At 39.6% G+C, this 20,070-nt stretch overlaps 1 protein-coding gene across 2 annotated transcripts in view; it reads left to right on the top strand.

Annotated features, from left to right (window-relative positions):
- The window catches only part of ahcyl2b (adenosylhomocysteinase like 2b), a 57,360-nt gene extending 39,361 nt beyond the window's left edge, over positions 1-17,999 (top strand). For both annotated transcript variants that reach the window (XM_022218942.2, XM_022218948.2), the window contains exons 3-17: positions 1,699-1,842; positions 3,922-4,022; positions 4,115-4,217; positions 4,329-4,423; positions 5,117-5,223; positions 5,999-6,115; positions 6,273-6,336; positions 6,889-6,977; positions 7,063-7,133; positions 8,212-8,306; positions 10,462-10,560; positions 13,161-13,229; positions 14,699-14,777; positions 15,374-15,494; positions 16,834-17,999. In XM_022218942.2, coding sequence (XP_022074634.1) covers positions 1,699-1,842; positions 3,922-4,022; positions 4,115-4,217; positions 4,329-4,423; positions 5,117-5,223; positions 5,999-6,115; positions 6,273-6,336; positions 6,889-6,977; positions 7,063-7,133; positions 8,212-8,306; positions 10,462-10,560; positions 13,161-13,229; positions 14,699-14,777; positions 15,374-15,494; positions 16,834-16,840 — 1,361 coding nt within the window. In that variant the 3' untranslated portion in view covers positions 16,841-17,999. The remainder of the gene's footprint in view (positions 1-1,698; positions 1,843-3,921; positions 4,023-4,114; positions 4,218-4,328; positions 4,424-5,116; positions 5,224-5,998; positions 6,116-6,272; positions 6,337-6,888; positions 6,978-7,062; positions 7,134-8,211; positions 8,307-10,461; positions 10,561-13,160; positions 13,230-14,698; positions 14,778-15,373; positions 15,495-16,833) is intronic.
- The last annotated feature ends 2,071 nt before the right edge of the window (positions 18,000-20,070 follow it).

Here is a 20,070-nt window from a genome sequence, read left to right as displayed (position 1 = left end):
TTTAGTCACCAAAATTTCACCATTTGTCAGTGCCAGACACTGTAAAAACAGCAAGTATCATCGGCGTTTCAACTTTCTGACTTATGAAGTAATTATGCTTAACACAGTTTTGTTCCAAAGCGTAAAATTTAAATGATTTTTACCAACATGATCACTTGATTCCACATCTGTTATTTCAGACTTCGCCAAAAACACAACCCTCTGCACTAACAAGATTCTGTAAAAACAAGAAAAATTCTGCTTTTCCTGGTCCAGCAATATAGGGACCACTTAGTAAAAAGCCATAAGTGACACAGCTGCAAGCAACAGTCGCATGACAAAGGTTCTTTAACTTTTTGAATGATATCAGATGGACTGCAGGCTGTGTTTATAAGAGCAGATAGGCAAGTATGGAAACAAATTATAAATGTAAGGGTTAACTTCTTTTCCAGTATTGGTAGCACCTCTAGGCACTTAAAAATGTTTTACATTTTTGTAAAACAACAAAATAGAAATTACAATTTTTTTCCCTTTTTTTTAATGGAATAGGATTCTAACTGTTGTAATGCTCAGATGACATTTTTCAGTTCTCGACTACTTCCAGGCATGGCTGTGGTGTTTCCGTGCAGTAGCAGGAAAAACACAACATAAAATGATATTATGACAGCACATTTCTTTGGAGTTTACTATAATGGTTTTAGTATTATGTTAGAAAAACTAACGCGAACATTTTGCTATCAACACTGAGAGATTGTAGTGAAAATCCTTTTCACTACAAGGCGGCCCAAGGCCAAGTGTCAGGTTTGATTTACAGTAGTTGTGTTTTAAAGCCTCTTGGTTTTGATTTTATGCATTTTCCCAAGAGAAATTGAGAGGTGCAAAACACATTTCCTTCACTGGCACATTATCTATACCTGGCTGTGTCCCAGAATCCTCTGCAAGTATCAGAACAACCACCCTCATGATCCATGCTCACACTTTCCCCCACCCTTTCCTCCTGTCAGAACGGATGGCAGATTTCAAAAGAAGATATTTCCTAGCAGTTAACTCCTGGATTATTTCATATTTATTTCCATTCTGTCCCTTCATGGTACAGTACAGCATGTTCCTTAACTTCAGTATTGTTAGAGAGTTGGCATTCTTATCTGGTAGCTGCTCCATGGTCATTGTGAGAGGGTGGTAGGAGTGGTGCTGGCATCATGTACCTGCTCTACACATTCAGCTGTGTAGTGAGTCAGTATGAGGCACAGGAACCACTCGGTGCCAGTCACAGCCGGCAAACACTGTGGCCACTACTGTTTAGATCTCACAGAGGTGCACTGATGGTTCCTTGTGACAGACTTCCTCATTACATTCAAGTGCTAAAACACATTTGTACACTTGAATACAGTTTATTTTCCGCTTCAGTGCGATTTCATGAAGAGACTGGAGCAGCTCTGTTAGAGGATATGGTTTGGCGGACTGCTTCATAATCAATTAAACTCTGTGCTGTCCAGAATCCAACCCAAGTCAAATTGCAGGGTTGGGAAAAGTACAGGCTTTATTCACCGAGGAGAAACTACCAGCAGGGCTACATTGTCCTTATCTTTATCCCTATCCTACACTTAGGAATCCAGTTTAGGTTACATTTTCTGAACTTAGACACACTTATGTTGCAGTGAGATTTTGCTACAGCAATATTCTGACAATATCTGTGTTTTTGTGTTTGGTTATTTGCAGCGGCGTCGTACACGGACAGTTCTGATGATGAGACGTCTCCTCGGGACAAACAACAGAAAAACTCCAAAGGCAACGGAGACTTCTGCATCAAAAACATCAAACAGGCCGACTTCGGACGCAGAGAGATCGAGATCGCCGAGCAAGGTAAAGCAACACGCTATAGTGATGAGAAATTGCATGTTCTCTTCCTCTGCTGTTCTGCAAATATTAAGAGTCAGGCGCATCAGAATAAACAGCTGGTGGCACCAATGCACCGACTATTGTAGAAGAATAATTCAATTAAAAGCTTTTCGATCAAACCTTAAACAGTGAAAAACAACATAGAAATTGTGATTGAAATGTTTGGTTTTTTTTATATTAGTTTACGAAACATTACAGTCTCCTAATTGGTTTACAGAGGTGACTAATGTTTAAGTCATTGGATATTCATGCTTTAAACACATTCACTGTTGTTGCATTTTATCATGTTTTTTATCAATTGATAATCACATAAAAACAGTTATTTTCTGAAATGTTTTTGCTTGAATTTACAGCTTATTGAAGCAGATTTTCTTACACACAAATAAAGTGTACATTGTAGTCTATCCTGTAAACTCCTCTTAATTACTGCATGTTTTATTGATTGTAAATGTATAGTAAATAATCATAAAGGAGAATTAAGCCTCTCGTTTGTTTTAGCCCACTAGAGTCTCTAAAGCTATTAATATATAAAACCACACATATTTGTGATTGATCAGGACTGTTGTAATTAAGAGTAATTATAGTTATTTTCTTCTTTTTCTTTAGAATAGATCTTTATTGTCACTGTTACAGAAAACAATGAAAATCGGTTTAGTACTCTCTGAATAGCAGCATTAAAAATAAACTATATGACACACCCTAAAAAATATATACAACTTAAGAGCACATATTTATTTACACCACCATTATAAGGTGTATTAAGACATGCTGCATGACTGTTAACGTTTTGCTTCACTATAAACATAAATGTACTCTTATTTATTGAAAATTGATTAGACTTTTAATTTTGTTTTGCACTTTGTGTTGAGCCTAAATGAAATAAACATGACAAAATTTAAATCCAAAGTTAATAAAGCCTAAAGATCGGAGTGTGTCTTTCTAATGTTAATAAAAATCTCCTTGGCAGATAGAAAATTGAAATTGTACGTATAAAGGTCTTAAAGTTCTAATTTTGAAAGCTCCTCCTGTTACAGTTTGAAGTTTCTTGAAGATATCATAAATGTTGTCAATCCAATCTTCTATTGTGAGTATTTCTGGTTTTAGCCACTTTATAGTAATGACTTTCTTTCTGGCTGTTTTGAGCTGGAACAAGTTTTCTTGTTTGTTTTTGGCCATGTCTTATCCATCTACGGCTAGAAATGTACTTATTTACAACACTATGTTAATAACGAACAAAACATATGATTCTTTTCACTCAAACCATGCGAGTCTACTTAACTGGCTCAACTTTTAATCATTATCTGCTGCAAAAATTTAAGTACATTAGGTTATGTGTTCAATCGGTAAGTTTGTATGTAAAATATGCAGCATTTTCAGTAATCTTCCTAATGTTTCCTGCATAACTACAGAATTTGCTGCCACCGCTGTTCTCTGAAGTGCATCGTCTAATGAGGAGGCCTCCTGTTTGTGCAATCAGTGCAGTTCTTGATGTGTTTTGTCATCAGTTTTCTTGCTAATATTTATCAAACATTCAAGATGACTCTCAGCTTTGTACTCGGCAGCAGCAAACACACAGGAATGATGCAGACAGATGGACGTGCTTCATCCTCATGCTTGCTTTGTTTTGAAACGGAAGTTAGTGGTTGTAAAACGTAGATGCATAGCAAAGAGCCAAAAACTGCTAGAAAGTAACCTGCTGGGTTTAAATAAAAGTTGGAAATTTGGCTGCTAATCAAAGGCTCTGCTTCCTTGTCTGCACTGCTGGGTGGCCACATGTCTTCTGCCATTAAACACCATTTAAAAACCAAAACATACCATTAACATTATTTCCTAATTACCCCACAAAACATGCCGCAAGACCTCATCTGACCCCTGCAGGCTGCACACACACATGATGTCCTCAGTATGTCTTCCAGCTGGATGAATCGATGGGTTAGCGATGAACTATTAGAAGGATTAAATGATGGGAATTCCTTCACCATCCTGCTTGATTCCTTTATCCACTCATGCCTGCATGCTTGGGCTTCCTTCTTTTTCTTTCAGAGATGCCAGCGCTGATGGCTCTGAGGAAGCGAGCCCAGGGGGAGAAACCCCTCGCCGGTGCCAAGGTGGTGGGCTGCACCCACATCACTGCCCAGACTGCTGTGAGGAAACACTCAATCACAACCTCGGTGTAACATTCACCCTACAGCTGCAGCATGAATGTCATACATCAGCCTTTTTTTCTTCTGCTCAGGTGCTGATGGAGACTCTGTCAGCTTTGGGGGCTCAGTGCAGATGGGCGGCTTGTAACATCTACTCCACCCAGAACGAAGTGGCAGCTGCCCTGGCAGAAGGAGGTGAGACATCTGACCTTTTCTTCTTGAATTATTCATGCACTCTCCTTCTTTCACATCATTCATTACTTTGCTACACTTTCCGTATAAAACGCTTCCTGCCTCCTTTCGTAGGCTTCAGTGTGTTTGCGTGGAAGGGTGAGTCAGAGGACGACTTCTGGTGGTGCATCGATCGCTGTGTCAACGTGGAAGGCTGGCAGCCCAACATGGTAGCACACCTACACTCTAAATAAAGCCTATTAAATCATGAGAAGAAGTGCTTATACATTCTGCAAGTGGTGGTGCATAACATCTGCTATTTTACCCAGATATCTAGATCGTTTTCACTATGAAGGTATTTTAAAAAGTTCTCATTCTCACCAGATAACGTCACATGAGAAAGATTGTTATTGTGTTATTTTTTAACATTGTTTCCTTTAAATTCAGCACATTTGGTCCACCCTTTCACCATCACCTTGCTGATAGATGCCACATTGTTTACCTTTTTGGGAGCTGGAGTAGAGTTAGGATTCATGATCCCATGTCTCCTCCTGGGTTACAAATCGGCTAAAAATTTGGCTGAATCAAACTGAAAATGAGCCAAAAGTGTCCTTGAATTTCCCATTTTCCCATTTTTGATCTGGTGTAAATGACAACAAAGATCTGACTCTTTGGGGACTTTTATATGAGGCTTTATGAGTATACAGTTTTGCTCTCGAGTACTATTGTATATCAGCTGTATTTTAGCATCATGCTACTGTGAGAACAACACCAGAAAGAGGCATAAACACATCTACTACATACATAATTGTCTTTGTTTCAAATGTTGAAATGTATTATTTAACGATGAAACTTAAAAGTTTTCAGCTCGTTCTTTTGTCTTTTTCTGCCCTAATCTCCTTTTCTGTAACTCTCTGTGTCAGATCTTGGATGACGGTGGAGACCTGACTCACTGGATTTATAAAAAATATCCCAACATGTTCAAGAAGATCAAGGGCATTGTAGAGGAGAGTGTCACCGGTGTGCACAGGTAGGATACAGAGCCTGCACATGTCTTTAAAAAGAGGTGTTTTAGGTAAAAGTTGATGTTAAATATTGCTTTGCTTCAGATAATTTCAGTTCTCTGTGTTTTAAATGAAAGAAGTACAAGTAAATATTTACACGAACCCACACATCGACAACCCTACTTAGTGTCACACAGTTTCTGGTGCGGTAACATCGCCATCTAGTGGTGAAAGTCTAGGACACTGACAGTGTACTGTGAATGAACAATGACACGATTGTTGTTTGCAACCTAAGCTTAGATAATTAACAAATAATCACTTTCATTTGCACAGAGAAGTACATATGAGTAATATGTAATTAACAAATGTCAATATTTTTCTATCAGGATTAACTTAATATTGTGACATTGCTTCACACTACATATGTGCAATGATTTATTGATTTACAAAATAATCGCCAACTATTTTGATAATCAATACAGAGTAATATATTTTTTTAAATCCTCAAATTCCTGCTTCTTAAATGTGAATGTTTTCTGGTTTCTTTCCTAGTCTGTAGCAGTAAACGTAATATCTTTGGGTTGAGAACAAAACAAGACATTTGAGGTTTTCATTTTGGAATCTGATCAACATTTTTCACCATTTTGTGACATTTTACAGTCCAAGCAATTAATTGAGATAATAATCAAGCCTACACACAGTCATTAGTTGCAGCTCTAATTGTTGTACAATGATTTCTGTCACCAAACACGTTTCTTTACTACCAATTTTAATGATGTGCATATTTTGATGTGTGTGTAGGTTGTACCAGCTGTCCAAAGCAGGGAAACTGTGTGTTCCGGCCATGAACGTCAACGACTCCGTTACCAAGCAGAAGTTTGACAACCTTTACTGTTGCAGAGAGTCCATCTTAGACGGGTATGAAACAGACTCCTGTTTCGCCTCATTAAGAGCTACAAATCAGACTGTGTTTGTTGGTCAACATTCAGTGTTGCAGAGCAATTACACCCACCTCCTCTCAGTGTGAATAAATATTAGTCTGCCAGTGTGGTATAAACACTGTTTCTGTCCTCAGCCTGAAGAGAACCACCGACGTCATGTTTGGAGGCAAACAGGTGGTGGTGTGTGGATATGGGGAGGTAAGATTTAGGTCCTCATGCACATTGCTTTTAAACTTGGAGGTCAGAAAGCTGGAGCCTTTTGTTTCCTCTTGATATACAAGTCAGGTGAAATTCCACGATGTTAAATTCTGTGGTGAAAATGGACAGATTTAGATGTAGCTTAGAGAACAAGTGAAAGAATTGTTTCCCCTCTTTTAAAGCAATGAAATAGGCAGTAGGAATTTGGAGAAGAAAGATAGATAGATAGATAGAACCTCACTCATGTTACGTGTGAGAAAAAGAAGGTGCAAATCGGGCTGTTACAAGAACTAAGTTAAGGTGCAAAAAAATGACGGTGCCAGTAGAGTAAAAAAGTATCAAAGCGTATAAATACGGTATAGCAATAAATCTATGAAAAAATAAGCATACATTTGGAAATCAAGACAGTTTAGTAGTGATAGACTGACTTAAATTCCATTTTGAGATGATGGCTTATAATGGGATACTGGCTCTCTCGGTTTATAAACAAAAAATGTTGCTGTTTTCTCTGACAGATGTGCGTTTACTCCATATTCTATCCGTCATCTACAGGTTGGAAAAGGCTGCTGCGCTGCCCTCAAAGCGATGGGCTCCATCGTCTACGTCACAGAGATCGATCCCATCTGTGCCTTGCAGGCCTGGTAAGAGTCCTCTTTAATAGCTTTCCTCTGGTATATTGTTGGTGTCGACACTACATCAGTCATCCTTTCTGTCTTTCGATGGCAGCATGGACGGCTTCAGGCTGGTGAAACTCAACGAAGTCATCAGACAAGTGGACATCGTCATCACCTGCACAGGTTGGTTCAGCTTCTGTCTCTGCTGTTTGTCTCTCATTCACTTGTGGCCAATGGAGTTGAAATTTACAAGCAGTTCTGTATCAAAACCGTTGGATTGCTGACTAATCGCCTCACAGCAGCAGCACACGGATTTGTCCTGTCGGCTTTTGTGCTGGGACATAATCCACAATTAACAGTGCATAAATAAACAGTTGCAGCGAGAGGACCAACTCGGGAGGGTGCGAGACGTAAAACAGCCAGTGTCCTGTTGCCGCTCTTTCAGGGTGACTAGACACATATTCGGTCGTCAGTCTGCAGCACTTACTAATCAAGTTCTCAGGTCAGCAGCCAGGGAGCCGAACACTTAATTGGAGCAGAGAATTACTTGTGTCTCTGCTTCATTACCTAATGCTGCTGGGAGCCCTGCAGCAGAGAGAGGCCCGTGTTCAGGGTCAAACTGCAACTGAACGGGAAAGATAATGAAAGGATGCATGGCATTAGTGGAACATTTTGCTAATAAACTTCTAAACTGTTGTAAAATACAGAAATCAGGACGGGCATTAGCTCTAATAAGGTCGCCTACTGATAGCAGTCCACTCATTAGCATCTCTTAGCAAACTCACAGAGCTTATTAGATTCCTGTAGTGAAATGAGCAAGAAACAGACATTGCAGCTCATTTCTATGACTTTGATTGCCATTTAACTGTGATTTTTAAAAAATATTCACTCATTTTTCTGTGATAGACATTCATTTTTTGAGAACATTTTAGCTCCTTTTTATCTAAATATCAAGTGGAGAGTGTCTAACAGATACAAAGAGACTTGTTCGGGTCCTTTATAATGTGCTGTGCAGACAGGTGGAACACTCCAACTGAGTCACATTTGCAGACCTAATTAACTGTGCTCAACTTCTGAGATAAGTAATTAACTCATGTGAGGTGTTTTTTTCATGCCCCAGATTTTTTATATTGAGTTTTTGAAACTTATTCCGTCCCTTTCCAGCATGACATTAGATAAAACCACAAGTTCGCTGCTTCTTTGTGTCTTCTTTTTCCAGTGCTCCGTCACCGCTGTAATCGCTTGTACTTTGTGTTCTCAGGCAACAAGAACGTGGTGGTGAGAGAATACCTCGACCGCATGAAGAACGGCTGCATTGTCTGCAACATGGGACACTCCAACACCGAGATCGACGTGGTCAGTTGTCGCTTATCGAATCAAGTGTTGTTAAAGTTCAAGCCTAATGCTTGTCTCATGTCAGATTAGCTGTTCTTTTAGAAGATAAAACGGATGTAACAACACATATGAGGTGTCTGGTTAGACTTCGATATAGAAGCCAACACCTGCAGCTCCTGGCAGCTTGTTCAGTGTCGTCCTGTCTGTAAAGCTTGACCTCGGGCAGTGATTGTTCCGTGTTGTCATGGTAACTCACAGCTTAGTTTTTGGGAGCTGCAGTGAAAGACTGAAGCATAACCTGCAACAATGATCAAAAGTAAACCAGCCTTGAACTTCCACCTATTTTTATGGAATTAGGTAAAGCTCATAACAGATGAACTGTGAGACTAAAATGCCCGTGTGTGCTGTCATGCTTGTTTAGCATGTAGCTAAAAATGACCTACACGAGTTCAAACATAGTTCCAAAAAGTGCTTTTTCAGATTTATAATTTCTTGTTTAAAAAGGGTTGAACATTGTTTGTATTTTAACTACTTCTGATTCAGATTCTTAATTCCATGCAGTTTGTTGATACTGCAGCAAAATTCTGCTTTTACATTAATCCGTGAGTAATAAAAATCCAGTTATATAATATACTGTATTAGCAGTCACAGGCACTTTTAATTTTACTACCATAGTACATTTTCCTGAAGATACTGTCACTTTTTGCCCATCGTATCAATCAAACTAAACAATCACTGATATGATTTAATGCAGTTGTTACGTTTTATAACCACTGAGGTCACACAGCCCCAGCCTGACTACACATCCCCGTTAATGAAGGAGGTGATGTAGATTAGTGGGTTTGTTGTGGGAACTGAGTCTCACTCAGTCTGTGAGGGAAGTAGCAGCATGTTTGTGCAGTGACAGTAAAGTGTTGCTGTGAAGGTAATGAAGTTACTTTAGTCAGCCGTCCAGATAAGCAGAATAGTTAGTGAATGTCTTCATGTTGTGTTCACTGTCAAAGAAGAGAAACAAAGAGTCTGAGTTCTATAATAAATTACGGAGTGGTGTGAAATGCTACTTACCACAGATCATTTTTAGCTGCAGAAACGGCTAGATAAAGTGACAGTGGCCTCTTTTCTGCATTTTATTTTCTTGTTGACTTTAGCTACTTTGCTCCATCAGTAGCAGAGAAAAATCTAACAGTTTGTGCTGTTTTCCTGCTAATCAAGCAGCATTCAAATCTCATGACTAATGTTAAAGAGGAACAGTGGTAAATTTAGTGTTAGTGGTGTTAACTAGCACAAGTAACATTTGTTTAGGAACCGATAAGCAGAATCATAATTACACTTCCTCAGTGACTCTTTAAGACCTGTTTGTAATTTAGAACTGTTTCCTGATGCCCAACCTTACATTGAAATAGGAATAAACTGGACAGGCTTTATGCCAGAACTGTGTAAATCACCACATACCTTCCTCATCTTGTCAGCCAAATCTTTATGAAATTCCAGATCTAGAGACTTCTTGTTTGAATGTCGTTGACCCAAACTGATCTATCCATGTGTGACGTATCTATATTGACAAAAGTTGCTTTTGTTTATACATTTGTATGCAATCCTAAGCTGCTTTAAAGTGGCTTAAACAAGCTACAGGAAACATGGTGGCTGTTCAGAGGTAAACGGTCTTCTTGAACATAAAAATTGAGTAGAGCTTTGTCTATTCTCTGTGGTTGACAAATCAGTTTTAGCTATGTATATATTGCCATTACTCTTTCCAACCTGATCTTTCACTCGTGATCCTACGGCTCGATGTCACTGTGTGTGAGGAGCTTAGTGCTGATATAAAGCAATAAAAGAGATGTAGGATTATATTATAATTGTAGGCTTTTAACTCATGCAGAGTTAAGAAGACACTGAGATTATAGACATTAGATAAAATATAATGGTTGTAGTACTCTGATTTTATTCTGCTGATCATAAAACAGTGACACAGAAGTGCTAGAAATGGAAAAACAACATAAGAGGAATGAAATGATTTTTTAAAAAGATAGTCAAAATGAGTAGTGGAAGGAGAAATTACACATAGGAGAGGAACCTGTGAGTCATTCCAGTCGTGGAAAAGACTAAACATGATAATTCAGGAAGAAAGAGCAACCAAATGTGAGCATGTGTTGATGATGTTGTTCTCATCTTAAAGGCGAGCCTGCGGACTCCTGAGCTAACCTGGGAGAGAGTTCGCTCTCAGGTGGACCATGTAATCTGGCCCGACGGCAAGAGGATAGTCCTGCTGGCCGAGGTATCACAAAGACACACTAACCCACCCAGAGGACACTGATGGGTCATATCAGTACAACAGATTGTGGTCTGTGCAACAAAACGGCAGCAGAACAGCCCAAGCAGTATGACCAGATACAGTTTTTAGCTGTTTGTTTCACCCCACTAGCAAATTATAACGGTTGGAAGTAAAGCACAGCAATCTCTGGAAGCCAGAAGCCATTTTTCAGTGAATTTCACTCCACTGTCGAGCCTGTTACTCACTTTAGAGTCACTGAATCATGCTCAGTCACAGTAAATAAACATCATCGTAATCCTCTGAACCTCATAAACCTGCTGCCCGGTTTGAAAGGCAATTACAACATTTGTCCGAAACAGAAGCAGTAAGAACAGAAATAATCTTTAGAATTTTGACTTTTTGATGGTTCTTGAACTACTGATTGGTGTCATGTGCCGTCATGTAGGAAAACTTCACCAAATCTGAGCCTACAATCAGAATATTTCATCAAAATCACTTTATTCTACCTGGCTCATTTGCAAAATTGCCAGAAATGATTATTATTTCTTGCTATGGTGACTATTTGACTAATCTATTTGTTTAACCAGTGGTTTCAAAGTCTGTACTACATTCACAAAGGAAACAGTCTAATAGGCTTGAGCATTGCTTAGTAGTTTTTGAGAAGAAATACTATTAAAATCACAATGATCATAACTGGAAATGCCTTAAGTTTCATGCACACATTACCACTGTGAACCCCAAAAAGCATGTCTGGTTATTTTTTAATCACCAAAATTACACAACTGTGGTGATGAAAAAACTGTAAAAGCAGGAAGAACTGTCTGTCCTTGAACTAATCATGTGCAGCTTCAGTTTCATCTGGAAAAACAACCAAATCTAAGCTTGAAATCAGTACATTTAATCTAATTTTACCAAGCTTATTTAAAGATTTTCCAAAAATCAAATGTTAACATCAACCAAAGTCTGCAAAAAACACAGAATTCTACGCTGCTTCTTCTCACTGTGAAGCCATGAGTGAGCAACAGTCATTTTACAAAAATTCAAAGACTTTTCAGCTGAGCATGGATCAAAATGTAACTTTCTTTTATGATTTATAACGTTATAACTCTTTCTATTGAGTTGCATCACTTTATATTGCGGTAAACAATGAACCCCACAGTGAGTAAAAATGTGACAGGAAATTGCTCAGAAACTGCTTGGAGTTCAAAGCGATAAACATCATTAAAAATCTCCAAACTTACTCAACATGTTCTAGAAAACTCCACCTGAACAGCACATATGCACACTCAGCTTTGCACCCTCACACTGCAGGTTGAGGTGAAGTTTGTGAGTCAGTGTTTGTGTGTTACGAGCTGTGACAGAATGAGAGCAGTCCGACAGGGCCAGACAGACAACCTGCCAACCCGTCGAAGGCTTTTTCTGCGAGTCTGTTTGATCTGCAGCAGGTTTGAACCACATCAGTAGATCCGATCCTCCATCATCGCCTCACCTGAGCTCCAACAGTTCTGATCCTAAACCCAGCTGTGCTCCAAAAATACCACTTATTTTAAGTTGTGATACATCATTATTTAGCGCATCTGAAGCCTGTTTTTCTTTCAAGTGTCGTTTCTTAATCGTGAGGACCGATTTTTTTTATTCCTCTTTTCATTATGACACAATGTAATATTATACACTCATGTATTTCTGAATACAAATGAGCTGAATGTGGCTCCAGTTCTGATACTGAGATGAACCACAAAGACGAGTTTTGGCAGGCAAGTTGTGAAGCGTCTTTGTGTGCATTATAGAAGACACAATGGGATTCTTCCACACATGAAAACACACATTCCTTCAAAACGGTATCAAACCAATGTGCATATGTTTAAGCCCCAAATTATTCATACCCCTGCTAAATGTTCATTCATAGGCCATTTTTATATGACTAATAGGTTTCATCTGGCTGGAAATGAGGCAAACAAGTGACAAAGGATGGTTATTTTTGATACAAAACCAATCATGCCTCTTGATATTGAATAATCTCTAACACAACATCTTACTTCTTTTGTCATTTGTTTATGCAACTTCCAGCCAAAAGAAACCTATTCATCAAACAATAATTCAGTATACATCATAACTTGCTCTCAGGTATGAATATCCTGAGGCTTATAACAGTATGTGTGATGTTCAGTGTGTGAACTGGACATTAAAGCCACATAAACGGTTTCAGTTCTGCTTTGTAACAACAAACAAAGACTTCTCTCTGTTCCCGTTCTTCCTACAGGGGTTCAGTTTCAGGACAACCCAGAAGCAGCAACAGCAGCAATAATTTAACATTGTGGAGAAAAACAAATTCACATTACTGTCATCGCTTTATAAGATGATTCCCAGCAGTAACTTAGACGGAAGCTGCGGCAAGACAATCTGCTAAAGGTTGATTTTTAAAAAAGAGAAAAGCTTCAATGATTATTTTTTCTTTTGGATGATGTGACTCTGATTAACTGGTCTGATGGTAGTTTGACACAACAGCCTGTTTGAAGAAGGACACTGAGGTCTGAGCGGATTCATTCTCAGCTCTTTTGTCTTTGTCTTCACCAACCTTGTGCTACTTTTTTCTTCCTCTTCAGGGCCGACTGCTGAACCTCAGCTGTTCCACTGTGCCCACTTTCGTGCTCTCCATCACTGCCACGACTCAGGTACAACTGCACCCCTTGGTCTCATCTGCACTGTTGTGCTCTCTCTCCCTTTTTTTTGTTGGTTGAATTCTCTGAACTCCAAATCCCACATGCAGCTTGAAAAGCATGTTATTTTTTTTTTTAAATGTCAAAATGACACCATTTATCAGCCAGAAACTCCAAAACAAGCCCTTCACTAAGTATGTGTGACTCAACGCTTGAAATCTGGATATTTCATCCAAATGTGCCAAAAACAAACAGTTTGCACTAACCGGATTCTGTACAACACCAAAAATTCTGCACTTCTTAGTGCAACGAAGAGACCAAGTCTGATTGAGCTGTGACCAACAGTCACATGACAAGAATTCAGCTGAAATGCAGGCGGGTGTTCACACGGAGCAGAGAGACGATGGCAGGACTGAAATTATAACAAAACATATTTGGTGAATAAAATAAGTGCAGCCTGTTCAAAAAATGGAAGATTTTGTTGCTAGGAAGTTGTTGGAAGATACATTTAGCTTGGTGAAACATCTGTACCGAGCTGCACATTAGAATTATGAATGTCAAGTTTGTATAGGTTGTAAATGTAAATAGACCGAGGTAAATGGGATGTCTATAGCATGAGGAGTCCTCATTTTTCACAGTGTTGCCAACACTTATGGACACTTAGAAAAATGTTGTACATGTTGATTCCTTTTCCCCAAAAAAGTATTCAAATTACAGTTTCATTTTTCTTGTTTTATAATGGTGTCATACTGCACAGAGTTTTTAGGTTTTTTTGTAGGTTGTTGTGTAATATCCATAGAACTGCCGGATTTTACTTTTTTCCAGTCAAGACTTTGAGCTCAGACCTTTATGTCTCCTTAGGAAATATATTGTCATGCATTTATCACCGCTGAGCTGTAATTTTTTGTATGTGGGTGTAATGCAGTCGGCTTTGACACGTCTGCAGCTGCTCGCGGTGTTGGCCTGTGTTCTCTGGCTTCCTGTTTGTTTCAAGATTTTATTGTTTGTTTTTAAGGTTTTAAATGTGATGGCACATCCTTATTTAGCAGAACTCTTCTATTTTTGTACCCCAGTTAGAGCACTGAGGCCGACCAACCGGGCGCTCTTAAACGTCCCAAGATCTAAGTACAAAAAGAGTGGCTGCCATTAATCTGTGGAACAGTTTGGTTTTCATGTAAGAACTGCTGAGATTTTAGAAACTTTCAGCTGAAGATCCACCAAGTACCGTCTGACCCCCTCACCTCCTCTTGTAACTTTCATTTTTCTTTATTTTATTGTGTTTTGTTTGCTTTGTTTGTCTTTGAGTGGTTGTGTTTATGTCTTATTGGATGCTATTTACAGTTGTTTTTATGTGCTTCATAATAGAATTTGATTTGGCTTTACTACTGATGAAAAATGAGCTCACATAAAAAAAACAAGCAGGGATTTAGAAAGTCTTAGATGCTGCAGCCAGAATTTGCTAACAGTTGTGTATCTCTGCCCAGGCACTGGCTCTGATAGAGCTGTACAACGCCCCTGAGGGACGCTACAAGCAGGATGTTTACCTGCTGCCTAAGAAGATGGGTAAGATCTCCCTCTTTTCATCATGTATTGTTGGTGTAAAGCTTGAACAAAGAACACTTTAATGCAGGAATAAGGAATGCACTTCTTATAAAATCCTGTAAATGTAGAACTCAGTGTGATATCAGCACATAAGTAGCCACCAACCGCAGAGATGGACAGGAAGAGATTACAGCAAGTTTGTTTGGTCCTGTGGAAAAATCCTGCAGTCAGTCGGCGTTTGTCTGTGTAGACGACACACTATGTTGCATCTGCCCCGTCCAGAGTCTCCCTGGATGACAGAATCCTTCACAGCAGAATGAATGCTGTGCGTCTGTACGCATGTGAACGGCTCACAGCATGCCGGTGCCGTCGCCTGTCACATTTCTTAGCTGCACACACAGTAAAGGAAAACAGCCAAATGTAGGTCAGGCTGTCAGTGACTGCTGCCGCCGCCACAGTGACACTAAGACGAGCCGAGGGAGGAAGTGAGAAGACAGAAGAAGAAAACCAGTAAATCCCAGTTACATCCCTGCTGCTTCCTCTTTGTTCTGCTCATTTAAATCATTAATGGGCCACAGACGCCGGGTGAATATTAACACGTTGTTGCTCTCTTTCAGATGAGTATGTGGCCAGCCTACATCTCCCAACGTTTGATGCACATCTCACAGAGCTGAGTGACGAACAGGCCAAGTATCTGGGCTTGAACAAGAACGGACCCTTTAAGCCAAACTACTATAGGTACAGTATAAAATGTGCATCAGATGCTCATCAAATCCATTCAGGTTCAAATTTCCACTTCCAAAAAAGTAGAAGAAGCAATTAAAAATCATCGATTTAACTGAGATTTGATCTGCATTTATCAGTTGACGAGACAAACGCTTCCAGTGATGAGTGTCTTCTGTGGCTGCAACCTTGAAACAAGAATTTGTGAATAAACAGTAGATAAACATCCGGCTCCAAATCCTGAAGGTCTCGGGTCAAAGCTATTATGATTTTCGATGATTCAGGCTCCTGAATGTGTTTCAGTCAACATCACTGACTCACTGCTCTGCTGATCGCTTTGAACTTGAATTCATAAAGACTTTCAGCACTTGACTGGTGTTCCTTTCATAAAAAGCGATCTTTTGCTGAGTGCAGATGCTTATTTGCTCTGTATTTAGACAACATTCAACAGCATCATTTGACTTTTAATGAGTTGGTTTTGGTTGTAATCCACTCCAGTTAAATAAGTTTGCTCTTAGCCCACTAAACCCCCAAACTGAAAAACCTGCTACTTGGGCTTGCACACTGACAGCTGTGGGCTTAATGGACCCATAGTCTTTGTTGTTGCACTAATTCCTTGTGCTAATTTTTGCAGCTATTATTATAGAGATATGACTGAATACGGACTTGAATGGGAAAGGGTTTGTTATAATGAAAACACATTTGGTCATCAGCTATGCCACTGCCTTTTTATCCCCCGCCGGCCGTAGGCACGGAGGGGATATTGGCGTGGGCACGTCCGTCCGTATGTCCGTCCGTATGTCTGTCCGTCCGTACATCCACATTTCGTTTCCGGAGCATATCTCTGAAACTACTTGAGGGATTTCATTCATATTGCACCCAGGCCATCTCTATATAGTATAGATGTGCCTTTTTGGGTGCATGACCTTGACCTGATTTCAAGGTCATAGTGAGACACTCCAAATATTTTTTTGTTTCCGGATCATATCTCAGAAACTAGTTGAGGGATTTCATTCATATTGCACACACTAAGCCTGTTGGTAATGTAGATGTGCTTTTTGGGTGTATGACCTTGACCTGACTGTTTTTTTAATTGTAGTGAAGATGTATCATTTCGTAGGTCTATCGTCCAGTATATATTATTATTTCTTGCACGTAGAGGTACTATATATAAGGCGGGGGATGTTTTAAGCGGAGCGTGTTTATTATCCTTTCTTTGATGAACAATGTCCATAAAAAAACCACACGGAACTCTCAGAATCCTATAAGACTAAAGTTGTCTCGTAATAAAGTGAGTCTTATCTTTGTCGTATCTCCTACTGCTGTGAACTGATGTGTTGTCTTTCTTTTGTAGGTATTAAACCAGCGTTGGGGGTGAACTGAGGAAATAGAAATATTCCATGAATGGCACAGACTCGCAGAGGAGGAGGAAGGAGGAAGGACAGACGGACAGGATAGTCAACTCACCTGCTTTTATCTGGGGTTGAGGGGGAGGAGCTCTAGCCGAGCCGAGGGGAGGGAAAAGGGGGGGAAGGGGCCGAGGGGTCGTGGCTTTCCTTGCGCTTATGGCAGTCGTTTTATTTATTCACACTTGACAACAGTAATAATAATAATAATAATGATAATAATAACAGTAAACCACTCTGTGGAGCTGCTCTTGCATTAGCCACGAGCTAGCTCCCCTGGAAGGCGTTTTTAATTCCCTGCCACTCGTCTTTTCGTCATCGTTATCTCTTTAGATGCTCATTTGTGTGTCGAGTGTATGTAAATCCTCCCCCCTCCCTCCCCATTGCCAGATCTTTTATGTTTATCTATTCAAGATGAAATTACTGACGCTAAAAAAGATATAAACTATATAAAAAAAACTTGATTTAAAAAAAAAAATCTGCGTGAATGAAGATGACCTTTGAAGGTTTAGTGACGGACGATTTTCCTGTCATTTTTTTGTCGTCTTTTCTTTTCTACTTGTGATTTTGTTTTTCTTTGTGTAATATTTCAAAAGGGCGGGGCTATATGTAGTGGGCGGATTAGGCGGGCTTCAGGTCCAATCATATCATATGTATTTTATTTGATTGCGATTTCACCGTTGTCTGTTTTTAAGCATTTTTTTTTACAATGCGTTCTGCCCTTCGGATCAGCCTGTAGTTTTTTTGTTTTGTTTTTTTAAAGAAAACATGACTGGATGGTGACTGGTTCCTCCCGCCTGTCACTCAAACTGCAGTGAAACCATCTCATTGGCTGCCTCTTTCTCACGACGGAGGAAAGTATTTTTGTTTCGTCTTTTCCTTTAACCAAGAATGAATTTACCGTGTTAGGGAGCATGGCAGGCTGTCGGATCAACACAAGGTTATACTGTATATTTAGATATTTATATAGAAATTAAGGTTTTCTATCTTTTTTTCCTCTCCTGCGCCATCTATATAATTTACTTTTTGAAAGTAAAAAAAAATTCGACATGTCATACAGATAAGCAATTAAATGTTCTAATGATAAGTGTAAATAAATGAACTCAAACCCTCATTTTTGAATACTGTGACAAAATATTTTACAGCAAGTTGTTGCCAGGTCGGTACTACATCAGATTCCTGCTATCAGGGCCTCATTAAACAGGATGGTGCTGTTAGGGTTTACTGTGCTGACCACACAAACACACAACTCCTCTTTGGTACTCACAAATCTGATCTATTTCTTTTTTTCCATCGCTGCAATTGGTGTGCATCGGCATTTAAAGTGGATTTTCAGGTGTAATGAGCTGCCATCCTCTGCAGCTCGTCCCAGCTGACCTGACAGTCAAATTTAGAAAAGTCTGACGTGATTTTCACCAGACTGCCAAGCGTTCGCCCCTGCTGCTACACCGGCTCTGCACCTGAACTGCTCAGATTCTGTTTGTCCTGCTGGGAACGCCGCCAGCTCGACTTTCACAGAGCGAGATCAGCAACTAAACGCACGTAATATACAGCGACTTATGATCCGAGTCAGAAAATCTTTTGAGCAGGTGAAATGGCACAAAAATCCACTTTGAATAAACCCGTTTGCTCGTCATAAATTTCACATTTCAATTTTGTTTTTGGTGGCATATTATAAAACTAACCAAAGCATTTAAAGGATAGTTACATTTGGGAAATCAAGTGGAAAACAACAAAAGGATGAAATACTTGAGTTTGCAGTTGTGACATGCAGGTATTAAAACAGTATTTTAAAATGAAACGCTGATATTAAGTTAATCATACACATAATCCAGAACTTTTAACCTTCTGGTTGACACTCAACATTGTAGATTGTGTTTTTGCACCTTAGGCATTGGTTACATCCTGCCAGAAAAAGTAGATTTTCAGTATGTACCTCGACTTTATTGTGATTTATTCATCTGCCATTGTGATATCCCGATTATTTCCCGCAGTGTCAAACTCTTCCTTTTATTTACAACAAAAACAGCTCTGAAGAAACTACAAGCTTTAACGTTGGATGAACCAAATGCCGCCGTTAAAATAACAAAAAAAACCCATATAGTGTCACAGTCCGGTGTCACACTGTTCCCTGCCAATGTTTGTGCGTTTTTTCTGTCTCCTAGTGCGTCGGGAATCTCCTTTTTCTTTTTTTAAGTAGTGCTGTCTGTCGTCTGAGTGTTCTTAAACCTGTCGTCTTATTCTTTCCTCCGGTGCGTGAGTGTCTCTTGAGGCAAAGCCGAGGTATGTGAGAGTGTCTAAATGTCTCTCTGCTATTTGTACACATCCTTTTTTGTAGGCCATAGTTGCTTTTGTAACAGCTGCCTCAGGATCCTAGCCTGTGCGTTAGGGGGAAGAAGCGTCAGCCAAGCTAAGCTGACCGACACGTGGGTGGGCGGGGGACGACACCAGCATCGTATATGTATATACCTACTATATACAGATATGACAACCTTTAAAAGTATAGGAAGTTAAAGAAAAAAAAAGAAGAATCGACTCCTGTATTTATTGTTGTAAATCCTCATACAGTGCAAACTGGCGAAAATTCTCAAACATGTTTTAAGTTGTCTAATAAAGAAAAAGAACCCTATGTTTAATATTGCAAGTGATAATGGTAGATGATGAGCAATAATTAAAAATTCTGTAATCTTAATGAATAAAAATGTAAAAATTGTAACCTGTTTGTGTGCATCTTGTTGATTTTGCCGTGTGTTGCCTCGGAGGGTGCCTGGGCGTTGTGTTTCTGTGTTGGGGAAGGGGAGCTCGTCCTGTGTGCAGCTGCTGAGGCACAAGTCCACAGTTCTGGGTGGCTCATCTGAGGGCAGCAGCAGTCAGACAGGGACGTCAATCATGACATCAACCCGGAGCTGTCTGTGCAGCGTTTATTATTCTGTGGCAACATGAGTCTGCACCGGCGGTTTACATGGGGTAGTTTGACGCTTGTAGAGTAAGACCGTTATTTAGAGTACTGGAACCACGTGTCAGAGATGCACGCTATTTCTGTGACCTTTCTAGCTCAAATGCTCAACATTAAAAATGAGGTTTGATACAAGGAAAACTTCATTGTGTTTTTTAAAGTGGTACAACACAGCACCGTGAAGCATGGTGGCTAGGCTACCGATCATGCATGGTGGAGGATGTTTCTC

Source organism: Acanthochromis polyacanthus, chromosome 1 (genome assembly GCF_021347895.1).
Source record: "Acanthochromis polyacanthus isolate Apoly-LR-REF ecotype Palm Island chromosome 1, KAUST_Apoly_ChrSc, whole genome shotgun sequence".
Lineage (NCBI taxonomy): Eukaryota > Metazoa > Chordata > Actinopteri > Pomacentridae > Acanthochromis > Acanthochromis polyacanthus.
The sequence above is the reverse complement of the archived record's forward strand: the minus strand, read 5'-3'. Positions and strand labels throughout refer to the sequence as shown.